General features: G+C 33.4%; 1 protein-coding gene across 6 annotated transcripts in view; it reads left to right on the forward strand.

Moving 5' to 3' along the window:
• Sec16 (endoplasmic reticulum export factor secretory 16) overlaps positions 1 to 14,061 on the forward strand; it is a 164,335-nt gene that overhangs the window by 17,969 nt on the left and 132,305 nt on the right. For all 6 annotated transcript variants that reach the window (XM_072535162.1, XM_072535164.1, XM_072535161.1 and 3 more), the window contains 2 exons: positions 4,504 to 4,715; positions 13,577 to 13,776. In XM_072535162.1, coding sequence (XP_072391263.1) covers positions 4,504 to 4,715; positions 13,577 to 13,776 — 412 coding nt within the window. The remainder of the gene's footprint in view (positions 1 to 4,503; positions 4,716 to 13,576; positions 13,777 to 14,061) is intronic.

Consider the following 14,061-nt stretch of genomic DNA (forward strand, 5'->3'; position numbering starts at 1 on the left):
GTTAGAACCGGGGTAGGAGAGACTGATAAGTTTCATGGGAAGGTATGATTCCATCAGGGCTCGGTACTAAGTCCATATTCATTTTCATTAGTATTGGATGAGATAAAAGAGTGCCAAGGAGACATTCCTTGATGTTTAATGTATGCAGACGATGTGGTGTTAGTAGAAAATGGTGAAAGGGAATTAGAAATAAGCCTGAAGCAGTGGAGACAGTGTCTGGAAGAAAAAGGTTTAAAATCGAGTAGGTCAAAAACGAAGTATTTAGAATGCTCATTCAAAGATAGAGTTATAAATCCAAAAAGGGTGGTAACCCTGGACAATGGGTTTATTGAAAAGTGATAGGTTTAAGTATTTAGGATCTGTATTTCAGAGCAACGGGGAAATATATGGATATGCCTGCAGTAGAGTAAGAGCTGGCTGGGTGAAATGGAAGGAGGCGAGTGATGTATTGTGTGACAGAAAAATTTCTAAGAAACTAAAAGGTGAATTATGGCAGTGAGACCAGCTATGATTTATGGCACTGAATACTGGGCAATCAAAAAGAAAGAAGTACAATGTAGCATTATTTAAAAAAATACACTTTTGAAACTTTTCCACGCGCAAAGTATAATTTTTTCAACATTGTAAACTAAAACAACGTATAGGTACAGTGGAACTTAGTTATAGCATCATTGAAGGGTCCAGTAAAAAAAATGACGCTATATTTTTTAACGAGGCAAAATTTCATTACAGCATTATTTATTATTACAGCTGCATTTAGGATAAAAAAAATTAAGAAATAAAACATATCATGTATATGAAACTTACATTTTTTATGAAAAAGTTCTCTAATGCTGAAAATAGTCAGTTATAAGTCAGCTCTCATTGCTTCTTGGATTGTAGGACAATCAACGCCGTCTTCTTCTTCTTCATTATCTTCATCAACATCCATTTCCACATTTTGCACTTGTTCCACAATTTCTTTATCACTTAAAACTTGAAATGTTTCTACCTGATCGTCTGCTGAAATGTAGGAGTCAAGATCAGGTCCAAACTCTCTCTGGTTTATATTAAATTTTTGTATTCACTCTGACAAAGGCATTTCGTTATCCTCGACAACATCCTAAATAATGGGAGTAACTACAGTCAAATTAGCTTGACGAAAGCAGTTACAAATTGTCACTGACGTAACCGCACTCCACGCATTGTATAAAAACTGAACTGCATCAAGGATGGTAATGTTCACGGGTTCTCCATTGTCCATACAAAAAATCATGCTTTTCAAAAGCTGTTTCCGATAATGGCAATTTAAACTTCTTATGACTCCTTGGTTCATAAGCTGCAAGACACTCGTGCAGTTGGCTCGTAAGAAAACTATTTTGCCTCTCCAACAATTTTCTCGAAGAAAATTGAGTGCCGGGCTTAAAACCGATCTAGCCAGCCGTTAGAGCATATGAAATCTTCACCAAACAATTTTCCTGTATCTTTCTCCTTTAAAAGTGGCCCGGACATAGGAATATCAGAACTGCGACACTGCTTGAACCATTTGTGTAGAGCTGAATATATATCACCACGAATGCACTCCCCATCTTTTTAACATTTTCTCCCTCCTCATTAAAGGCTTTTAAAATGTTGTCCTTGTTTTTTAGGATTGAGCCGAGAGTCGAATTCTAAATTGCGGACATACATCAGCAATTTTTCGACCACTATCAAATGCTTTTATAACACGCACTTTATCTTTAATAGGCAAAGCTTTCCTTTTAGTACTACAACTTGCCATATTAAAAAAATAAAAAGTGAATTACTAAATTAAAATCTAAAAACAAAACGAGCCGAACACAATTTCACGGTAGCGAAAATTTCTTAAACTGACTGCTCCGAAACAGAAAATTTGACTGTTAGGATGGCACTGATAAATGAGAAATCATAGAACTGTCCAGGTCATATAACTGTACACAGAAGGGATAATCGGGCTTTCTCACATTCTTGGAAGGAACAATGCCGCAAAGCCAGAAACACATTGCACTTTATTCTTCATAAAATAAAAAACGACAACCTACTGTAAAGTTTTGTGACGCTATAGACGAGGCTTACTTTATTTTTAGCCGATAAAAAACCCTTGGCCATCTTGTCTTTTCCCTCTTCAACTCTTTTCTCCTCAGTTGTTGCATCGTTACAGTTAAAAATATAAAAGAAAGCAGCTATTTATCCTCCATAATAAAAAAAAATGTCTCAAAAAGATTCACTAAACAAACTTCACACAAGTCAAGACTCTGGGTCGAAACCGAGCTAGAATGTGTATAGACTCCCGTGTGTATCCCGACAAAACGTACACTAAAACGTAGCGTGAAAACCGGCTTTTAAGACAAATACGTTAAATATACAAAAAAAAAATTAGGAACAATGTTCTTTAGTTTACTATTTATGCAAGTTGACTGAATCAAGATTATTCTTCTTCGTATGTTATGCCTTAAGGCCTGTTGTTTTCGGTCTGATTTAGCAGTATTTGCGATGTTGACTGCCAGCTATCTCTCTATCTTTTAGGGGGTGCCCTTGTGGTCTTTGACCTTCTGGTTTTTCATCTCTTACTATTCGGGCAAGTCTCTCTCTTCCCATTCTATTAATGTGTTGGTTCCATTCTCGTCTGCTTTGAATCAAGCATGTACTATCTTAAAGGTGTGTCAAGATTTTGAAATCAGCTGTCGACAAGCTTTCGTCCAGGTGCTAAGCAGTGATTCGGATTTTTTTGGACATTGACTTGTTTCTCTTCGAATCCAAGTAAACCAAAGACTACCATGTGTGAATGGACGTGTATAGATTCGAAGTTTGGTTATCATATATTTCATCAAGTCTTGAACCAAATTATGTTGTCTTTCTGGACAATGGGTCATTTGACAGTCGACAATAATTTTAGGCGTAATTAACAGCTCTCCCTGCTCACTCGCAGAAATATTTAATTCGATATGTTGGAAAATGCAATTATTAAATCTTGAGAAGACACATATACCAGAGTTAAAGAAATATGATATTGGCGAAATGGCTCGTGAAAGGTACATAATCGTACAGTCTCCCGCTTCATCATCCTGAAGTTTTCTTTAGACGATAATTGATATTTTGACTTCCTGCTTTCATGTCCAACTACTTTATCAACACTTCTTTAGGTTCTGTTAGCGATAAGTCGTTTACCTTCTTTAACTCCTTTAAGACCCTACTCCTTTTAAAAAGCTAAATAAACATCATTATTAATTCTTTAAATTCACTCAAAAAGCGTGAACGATACGCCACTGAATGTTAAGGTACTATTGCCGTCCAGAATGCTAAAAAATGAAATGGCGAACAGTTAATCTCTCGAGCGGCAAATCTGGAATATAAAACTCGAGAAGGGTTTTAAAAAAAATGCTCTTGCATGATAGTTTACCAGAAACATTAAAAATCCAAAAAAACCAAAATGACGGACATTTGAAAAAATTATTCGAAAATGGACCTTTTCTTCAACTTTTTTCAGTCACAAAAAGTTTATTAATATTTTTTTTGTCAAATTGTGGTAATCTATTAGTTTATTAATCAGAGATTAAAGATTTTGAGAAAAACTACGCTTTTAAAACTGACGGTAGTTAATCTCCGGATCTAGTTGGTCGATTTTAATAAACCTTGATGCATTTTGTTTGTTTTGGTTTTCTCTATGATAGTTTACTACAATTTGACCAAAAACAATAATAACAAAATTTTTGTGACTAAAAAACAATTTTTTCAAATGTTCGCCGTTTTGTTTTTTTTTAAGAATTTTCAATTTTTCTGGTAAACTATCACGCAAGGGTTTTTTTAACCCTTTCCGAATGTTATATGTCAGGTTTGCCGTTCCAGAGATTAACTGTAAGCCATGGAGCAGTAATTTTTGGACGGAAAATTATGGACGCCATTTTGAAAATACAGGAACAATGAAAAAAAAATTTTGTAATCTTCAAAATTTGTATAATATAAAAAAAGTTTGATTGTCATATATAATAGATAAGATACAAAAAATGTTTGAACATTTGTTATTTTTTTTTCTAGCATTCTAGACGGTAATAGTACCAAGGAGAGATAGTTATGAGTGATATATCTTCCTGTCTTATGGAAATGTGGATATACTATTATTTTTTTAGTTAGCACAAAAAGCAACAAAACACGCAACGTTCTCATGTATAACTGTTACAGACAGAATATTACCATACTTTTTCCGTATACATATATTAATGATGTTAAATAGCTGATTGAATGCCCTAACGAATACAATTGCTTCGTTATTCTATGACTATTTAAATTAAAATAGCAGATTATAAAATATCTATAAAAATAATCTTGCAACAATCTGAGAACTTAATGCCTACAAAAACTATGCATTAAGACGCTATGTTTTTCGTTATACCGCACACAGCATAGTATAACGTATGAAAAAACTTTAATTACGTAATAATTTGTGGAAAACTCTATAAAACCTAAAATCGCAGTAATTTTAATTGATTTTTTTGTTTTTTGTGTTAGACGCAATGGCACAACGAACCAGTTCAATCCTGGTATCGAGGACAACATGCACAGTATCAACCAGTGCCGAAACAAGAAAATACTAATCCACCCTCGCAGAATTACTGGCAACAACAACAACATAATCCTCTCTCATATAATCAAAACAGTCAGTATAATCAACATCAGTATCAAAATCAACAACATACGGGATATGTCCAAAATAACTCTGGGTAAGCTATTTTTTAAAGCAAACTAAAGATGTGAATGTAGACGATTGCATTTCTTTTCAATTCAAGCTCCACAATTGCTCTACACGTATTTCGAAGTTTTCACCTCTCATCAGGACCACTTGTACGAGCCCTAGCAACTATATGTTAAAACAAGCAGTTATTTTGCGGATATACTGCCAATTTATCGAAATTCTTTTGTTTAATTTTTTTAGTTGTGGGTATGAAATTAAAAACATTTTTTATGATGTATGGAATTATTTTTGCGGCTTAATTATATATTTTATATTGATTACTATTTAATTAATTGTTTGATAATCTAAAATTGCTGACAACTAAATATTGGAACATTTTTTGCTTTTCCTCAAGTTTCTTAAATTCCATCAAAGAAGGCTTTGTCAACAATAATTGTAACGCGTATTTGAGTATGAATAAGGACAACCGTCAGTTTTATTACGAGTAAAATATAATAATGGAACGTGGAAACCCTACTGATCCAAAAGTTCGAGAAATTATTCATCAGTACCATGAAGGGAAAACAATGCTTGAAATTTCCAGTGAATTGACTGTAATTAATATAATTAAGAAATATGGTAAAACTGCCAGTAATGATGTTTGCGGCAAAAGCTCAGGCCGCCCAAAAGCTGTTTCTCAAAGGAGTGTAAAGCATTTAATTAGAATACATAGGTCGGAAGAAGAAATACACTACAAGAAGTAACTGCTAGAAAGTATAGAGAAACTGGGATAAATGTTTACAGAGAATCCTGTCCCAAATATATCCACAAAAGCGGTCTTAGTTTTTATAAGGTATGTTTGATAGGTTCTTCTTTGCGACATAAATTTTCTAGTTTTTGATTTATTCGAGTAAGCCATAGAAAAACCATTGCTAACGGAAACTCAAAAAAGGAATCGCTACATTTGGGCTAAATCAAAACTTTCGTGGACCAAACATAACTGGGACAAAGTTATCTATAGCGACGAAAGCAAATTTGATGTCTGTGTGGGAGATTATCGAATGCGTGTGATTCGTGAAAAGTGTGATTCGAGAAGCATTCCATAAGGATTTTCTCAAAAGAACTGTAAAGTTTCCGCAGGGCATCGTGGTGTGGGATTGTATGTCGGCCAAATGGTTGGGAACTTTACATTTTATTGAAGCCATAGTAAACGCAGCCAAATATCAAGATATCCTTGAATATTCGTTTCTACCAAGTGCGGCAAAGTTATATCCATCCGGAGATTTTATCTTTTAGCAGGAGGGAGCTTCATGCCATACGGCTAAATCTACCAAAAAATGGCTGGGATAACATCACATTAATGTTTTGTCACATCCTTCTAGCAGCCCGGACCTTAATCCAATAGAGACACTTTGGCACAAAATGAAACAACGCCTAAGAAATAACTCCCAGCGTACTTTGCCACAACTACGTGAAATTACAAGAAATATGGGATAGTTTTACCCATGAATTCTGCGAGGACCTAGTTGATACAATCTTTAATAGAGTTCAGGCTGTTATTTACGCTAAGGGCGACGCTACGCCTTATTAATTTGTATTTTAATTTGTTAAAATACAAATTCCAATATTTAGTTGTCAGCATTTTTGGCTATCAATCAATTAATTGAATAGGAATCAACATAAAATATATAATTAAACTGTAAAAATAATTCCATACATCATTAAAAATGTTGTTAATTTCGTATTACCAATTAAAAAAATTAAAACAAAAGAATTTCGGTAAATTGGCATTTTATTCGCAAAATAACTGCTTGTTCCAACATATAGTTGTTAGGGCTCGTAATAGCTTGAACTGAAATAAAATGCTCTCAATTTTATGGCCTCTACAGTAACCATAACAAGCCTGAGTAATATGTAGCAACGAAAAATCAGGAGACTTTTCTTTTATAACAAATTAGGTGAACTCAAATCCAAGCTTACTGGAAGGTATTGGACGATGTTAGGAATAACCTTTTATTCCTACAATACATCTAGACGTTGAAATGAAAATTCAACAAAAGAAATGCAATCGTCCATTTTCATTTTAACATCTTTTCTCTACGTAGAGTGTAAAATATGGTATTTCTTAAGGGTGAACTGTAGATGCATGTCCGAATAAAAGGTTATTCCCAGCATCGTGTAATAGCTTCCAGTAAGGTTGGATTTACAGTTCACCTAATTCGCCATCGAAGAGAAGTCTCCTGACATCTCGTTGCTTCAGAAAGAAGATATGTATTTTTAAATTTTGTAAAATGTTTAATAATGAATAAGCGATCGCTTATAATTAGGTCATCATCAGAACTATGTACAATATTATCCTTGTTTAACCAGTAGGCATCGATGTGACTGAATTTGCGATTTTGTCGATATTGAAATATGTCGGCCCGTTTTATTTAGCCTGTACAAAAGAAAGTTTATTATATATGGATCAAGAACAATCCGTTTTAGAAACAGTCGTGAGTTTAGATCAAAGAGTGAAGTTAATTATTTTTTGCGCTACTTATTTAAGGAAAAATAATTCAAATTAAAAAGTTCATCAATGACAGATCAAAATTTACCGGCACGGCGGCAGAAATGATCGGTATCGGCACGATCGATTTCTGCAAAACATATCCCAGTAATCCTGCCTTGCAATCAAGAGATTGTCTTGAAAAATATCACACTGAAAGCAACTTGCATTTATTTATTTTTGCAATTAATTGTTGGTAGTATCGTTGGAATTTAAAAACAGCATTGGAATACGGTGGATCCCTGGTAATCTGACAAACTTTTTGCAGGGTATGTCGGACTATCCAATTTTTCGGATATAGAGTATTTGTCTAAGACATTTTATAGTTCAGATTAAAAAAAAAAAGATTACCTTGTAATGCGACTAATCAAAGAACTTATTTGAATTACTAATCATACTACATAATTATGTATAACTCAGGATGGTCCTTAAGTAATTGTACAAAAGAAACCGTAAATTTTATACTTTAAAATATTACGATTAAGCCAACTTGCTTTAATAAAATGTTGATATTAAGACAGATGTAAAAGTTGAAATTTAAAATTTTATTTTTTGCTATAACTTTCATGTTTGTGGATATTTATGTATAAACATTTATAACTGGGGACTGTTGAGTATTAGAAATTATAATTTGCTGCATACTTTGATGTAGCTGATAGAGGGCGCCACATATGAGGCATACATTCGCGCTTAACTTTTTGCTCTATCTTTTAGCGCTATCGTAACAAAAAAAGATAGACCTGTTAATAACTTCAAAACTTAACACTTTTCGAGATAATCGCATTTTACAAATTAGCTTCATAACTCTGATTTAACGCAATTACTCCAGGCAACGAATGAAAAATAGACAACACATCCTTCTGAAGTTTGGTAAATAAATATCTTTAACTAAACTTAATAGTTCCCGAAATATTAAAGAAAAAATGGGCAATACTCAGTTTAGGGCACTCTACATAACCAAATATATTTTCCTCAAGGCACCGCGTCACAGTGTTGCCGTATTTATTTTAGCAAAATATGCATACGAATGTTAGAGATATAAAGTTACTTTTACGAAATAATAATTTGTGTTATGAGAAGCTGCAAATTTTAAAGAAGTATAAAATTTGCCATATTTTTTTGTAAAATGTATATGAAGGTTTAAAATATAAGTTACTTTTACGAAGTTATAATTTGTATTATGAGAAGCTACAAGTTTTGAATAAGTATAAAACAAATATTTTCTCTTACTTTAAATGCAGTTAAATATTGTAAAGTAGCACTTTCCAAATCGTATCTATTAGGACCTTATTATTAGGTGCGACTGGTCAACCCGCTACGCTAACTAATCTTAATGCATTTCTATTATATACGGTAATTTAATTAATACTATTAATTTTTTATATCGTTTTAATCAATTTTATTGTATATGCATTTAATTATTATCTTTAATTTAATTAAAATCTATGATTTTTTATATAATTTCAATGCATTTTTAATGCATTATGTGAGAGTATGAAAAAACTGGAGACTTGGCAACTCTGACACCATTTAAGCGTATGTTAAATGTCATATAAAAGCTTGGTTATGTAGAGTGCCCTAAACTGAGTATTGCCCGAAAAAATAGTATACGCTAATATTTTTTTACATACATGTGTAGCATAATTAATAAAATGTTATGGGATTTGACATCACACATTTTAAATTACATAAATCACATAAAATACATTTTATTTACAAACCAAGTGATTAAATTCTGGTCTACGTGGTGGCCAAGGAAAATGACCAATCCAGCGTTCAGAAAAGTGGTATTTAAGAATGTTCTCACTGCCCTCATATAATGTGGAGTGCACCTATATGTATGAACCACATATTTTACCTTAAGTTTAATGACAATTCTTCCAAAAAATTATTAAAATCATTTTTTTAAAAATGTTATTAGTTTTCACCAAATCATCAAATTAGGAAGTAACTTGCATGACCCTAAACACACCATACGTTTATTTTACATTCAAGTTGAAAATGCCTTTCTCTCTTAACATGAGGATTTTCATCTTCACAGAAATGATTGTTCCTTAAATTAAAAACACCACGGTTTGTAAATGTAACTTCGTCCGTAAATGATATTCTATCGACGAAGGAGTATGGGTAAATGCTCACGGTGTAGGATTTTTAAAACTGAAATGTAGCTGATTTCTAACGCTGAAGATAAACTTTATGTACCCACTTGAGAATTATCGTCAACGATGATTCTCAATCATCTTCTTGATCTTCTTGATCACGCGTAATGATTTTCGGTCGGCATAAGTTTTCACGTTTAGGATGAAATAAACCACTTTCGCCTAAATTCCGAAATAGATGTTTATAGGTTTGATGATTAGGTTGCAGCCTGTTTGGGTATCTTCTTAAATATTCCCTTTTCGCTGTACGTCCGCTAAAATATTGCTGACAATATATAGCAATCATATCGATATTAGAAAAATTATTGTTTCGCGGCATTTTCTGCTTTTTTCTTTAACAAATCAAAATAAACTAGATATTACAAAAGTTACTGATTAATCGAAACAAGACTTATTTTTAGTTGTCAAAAGCATTCGTGACATCAAATTACTATGTTAAGATTTCCCGTAATGTATTAAATAAGATTGGGGTTGTCTAATGATGCCATCAAAACTGGCTTCAAATAAAACTATTATTAGCTATAACAAAGCATTTTGTGGTATTACATAACCATCTTTGAGCTGTTTTTATGAGAATAAACTGTTAATTATGCAGCTGATTATGCAGTTATACATTTTTATACATAAATGTCCACAAACATAAAAGTTATGGCGAAAAATTAAATTTAAAATTTCAAGTATAACACCCTGTATCCTTCTTAATATAAAGATTTTATTAAAGGAAGTTGACTGAAATCGTAATATTGTTACAAGTGCCGAATCTACTGTTTCTTTTTGTATAATTATTTAAGGATCACCCTGTATAATATGTATGTTGAATTTAGTAGTTAATATCACAATAGAGAGCTTACATTTTATTATAAAAATAGCATGATCAAAGCTATGGAACCTAAAAAACAGCTGAACTTATTTACGTTAGGAAATAATTATGTTGGTAAAAACTAAAAATGTACTAAATGTACTAAAATAAGAGCATTATTCAGAAGCTATTTTTGAGACAAATAATTCATGTCTGGAGGAGAAATCATGTCAACCATGTTTTAACTTCTGGCACGAAGCTTTCATTAAACGACTTGTAAAGGTAAATCAATATTTTTGAATGCACCTGATTTATTAGATTTTCTAACGGCCAGCATATTTAGCGAGCGTGTCCAGCATCGTAATATGGTTTCACGTTCTTTACTCAACTTATGTCCAGGTGCAGAATTTTCATAATATGAAACAAACGTTTTGTTCGGTATCAGACGCCAAAAAAACTCATGATTCATTTGCATTGTACACTTGTGATGGACTAAGATCTAAAGCTTTCAGTTTTGTAAAAATCCTAATTTAAATGGCTCTATACAGGATATACCACCGTATTAGTTGTATTGGTACACTATTACGGTGTACAGAGGTGTACTGATTCAGAAGTGTAGAGATGCCAATCATCAACATGTTTTATAAACTTTGAGAAGGCATGTAACAAGGTTATGTATGAGAAATTAATAGAAATTCTTAAACGAGTCTTCTTCTTTGGGTGCCGTGTCCGTATTCAGACGTTGGCCGTCATCATGTTTACAATTTCCTGAAACCTTTCTCTGTCGGCTGCTGCGCGAAATAATTCTTCTACTGTGGAACCACACCATTGTCTAATATTACGCAGCCATGAAAGTTTCTTTCGACCAATCCATCTCTTTCCTTCCACTTTTCCTTGTATTATAAGGCGAAGTAGATGGTATTTAGGTCCTCTAGTTATATGGACCAGGTATTCTGTTTTTCTCCTCTTTATGGTGTTTATGAGCAGACGTTCTGAATGGATCATTTGAATAACATCTTCATTGGAAGTGTGCAAAACCCACGATATCTTTAGGATTCGTCTATAGCACCACAATTCGAATGCTTCTAACTTGTTTAGCATTGTGGTTTTTAACGTACATGTCACAACCATACAATAGGATGGACCACACATAACATTTCAGGAGCTTCTTACGAATATTCATCGACAGGTTTCTGTTGCATAAAACTGGTTTCCAGGTCATAAAAGCCTTACGTGATATTTCGATCCTGGTTATTATCTCTTCATCAGAGTCACAATTTACATTTAACCAGCTGCCAAGGTATTTGAAATGATTTACCCTTTCGATTCCTCTCCATTAAGAGAAATCAGACCTTGATCTATATTGATCTTTCCAACTGCCATCCACTTTGTCTTTGAAATGTTGATTTTTAGGCCTCTCCGATAACTTGCTTCACTGACTAGATTTAGTAATGTTTGGAGATCTTGTAAATTTTCTGCAAGAATGGCTGTATCGTCAGCGTATCTAATATTGTTGATTACTTCTCCACCTAGTCTTACTCCCTCTTGTCTGTCATCCAAAGCCTCCCTAAAGATTTCTTCAGAGTACAGATTAAAAAGAGTGGGTGACAAAACACAACCCTGCCGTACTCCACGTTTGATGGATATTTTTTCGGTCAGACTGTCTTCAATTTGGATAGAGGCTACTTGATTGTAATATAAGTATTTCAGCAGTCTTATATCATAGTGGTCAAGTCCTGCTGCCCGTAGGCAATCGAAAAGTGTATCGTGTTGTACTCTGTCGAACGCCTTCTCGAAGTCGATGAAACAAACATAAACATTCTTTCGGAATTCACAACTTTTTTGTAATAAAACGCGCATACAGAATAGTGCCTCTCTAGTTCCTAGACCGTTTCTAAATCCAAATTGCTTATTACCCATCCTACTTTCGCATAGAAGGAATACTCGGTTTTGTATAATTCGTAAGAGTATCTTCAGTGTGTGACTCATCAAACTGATTAGTCTAAAATCGCTGCATTTGGTGGGCCTGCTTTTCTTTGGTAATGTTATAAACACTGACTCTAACCAATCATCTGGTATTTTTCCTTCGTTGTAAATTTTATTGAAGAAAGTGGTTAAGCAGACAATGCTTTCCTCATCCAAAAGTTTAGGTGCTTTATTGTTTTTGGCTTGCTGTATTGCCTTTTTTACTTCCGAATTCAGTATACTGGGACCTCTGTCTAAATGGATGTCACAGGCAGTATTTGAAGCATTTTCTCTAGAAGCATCGTCAGAAAGGTCAGTGATGTATCTCTCCCATTCTTTGCACTGTTGTTCGTGATCACAAATTTTTCCGTCCGCGCTTTTAAGTATGTGAGCATTTTTCTGTTTTCTAATTCCGGCAGTATATTTAAGTTTCTTGTGGAGGTTGAAACTGTCATGCTTTTTTTGGAGGTTTTCTATTTCTTTACATAAATTCTCAAGCCAGGATTCTTTGGCTTGCTTAATTTTTCTTTTTTTTGCGTTTATTGATTTCACGGTATTCGATAATATTTCTATTTTTGTGTTGTCGTCGAACTTCCATCAGGTCTAGAATTTCTTGTGTCATCCACTCATTTTTTGCCAACATGGTAGGTGTTTTCAAAGACTCTTGTACGTTCTATAAAATCCAGTTTTGAATATCATACCAGCATTCGTTAATGGTTCTGTTTTCGGTTGGTATATTTGATATTCTGTGTATTTTACTATTTATCTGCTGTGATATGTGTTCGCGCGTTGAGGGTTTTTCAGGGGGTCGAGATATATCTTACAAGGCTTAGTTGGCTTTGTTAATTTCTTTAATTTAATTTGTATTTTGGAGCAGAGTAAATTGTGATTTGAGTTTATGTCAGCGCCGGGGTTAGTTTTTACATCTTTAATATTGTTTCGAAATCGGTGGTTTATTAGGATGTAGTCTACGAGTAGGACTAGACAACAAATATTTAAGAATTATACAAAATTCTGCAATTATTATACCAGCAAGTAAATGTCAGAATTGGCCTATATACTTCTGAATCAATTTAAATTCTCCGTGAGGTTAGACAGAGATGCATCTTGTCACCACTTGTAATCATATTACAACAAGAAATCATGTAAAACATTTTAAATTCACTTGACTTTTTTTAATACATGACAGATGGAATGTTTCTACTTATCTGACCCATATTACAACATCTTCTTACATCATCTTACAACATCATCCTAGAACATCATTTTACAATATTATCTTACTCCAATGTAAAGAAATCATGTGAAAATAACATTTTAAATTCACTTGAGTGTTTTTCAATACATGACAGACGAAATGTTTCTACTTATTTGGCCCTATGTGTCTTTGTGAATATTTGTATGGAAAACAACCTAAATCATATTTAATTAAATTTTAGGTATGAACAACAACATTACAGTAACGTGCAGTATAGTCAATTGAACAACCAAAATAATGTTTATGGAACTGGAACTCAGGGAGGACAGCAACAGATTGTAGAAGATCCTTGGAATTGGTCATGGGGGGATGAAGACAACTCAAATGTGCAGTCAACTCCACAAGCGACCATCACTCCGAACCAAACAGGAGGACAAACCGGTAAGTACAAATCTTATACATCTTGTACCATTTTGTCGATTGAGGTTTTCTACGAAATTTATCCTTAGATTAGATTTGATTAGATAATTTAAACAACTTACGTCTTCGAAGTTTTGGTACACGTTCTTTTAGGCCACTTACAGTTACAGTCTGTCCCAAACCCTTCTTTCAGTGCGTCACTAATTTTGACGTCATATAGGATTTTAAGAATGTCGAGAATTATTGCATGACATTTTAGTTAAATTTGACAGTTGTGAATCGTAATCTGTCTTTTTATAATTGAAA

This window comes from Diabrotica undecimpunctata, chromosome 6 (assembly GCF_040954645.1).
Source record: "Diabrotica undecimpunctata isolate CICGRU chromosome 6, icDiaUnde3, whole genome shotgun sequence".
NCBI classification, from domain to species: Eukaryota; Metazoa; Arthropoda; class Insecta; order Coleoptera; family Chrysomelidae; genus Diabrotica; species Diabrotica undecimpunctata.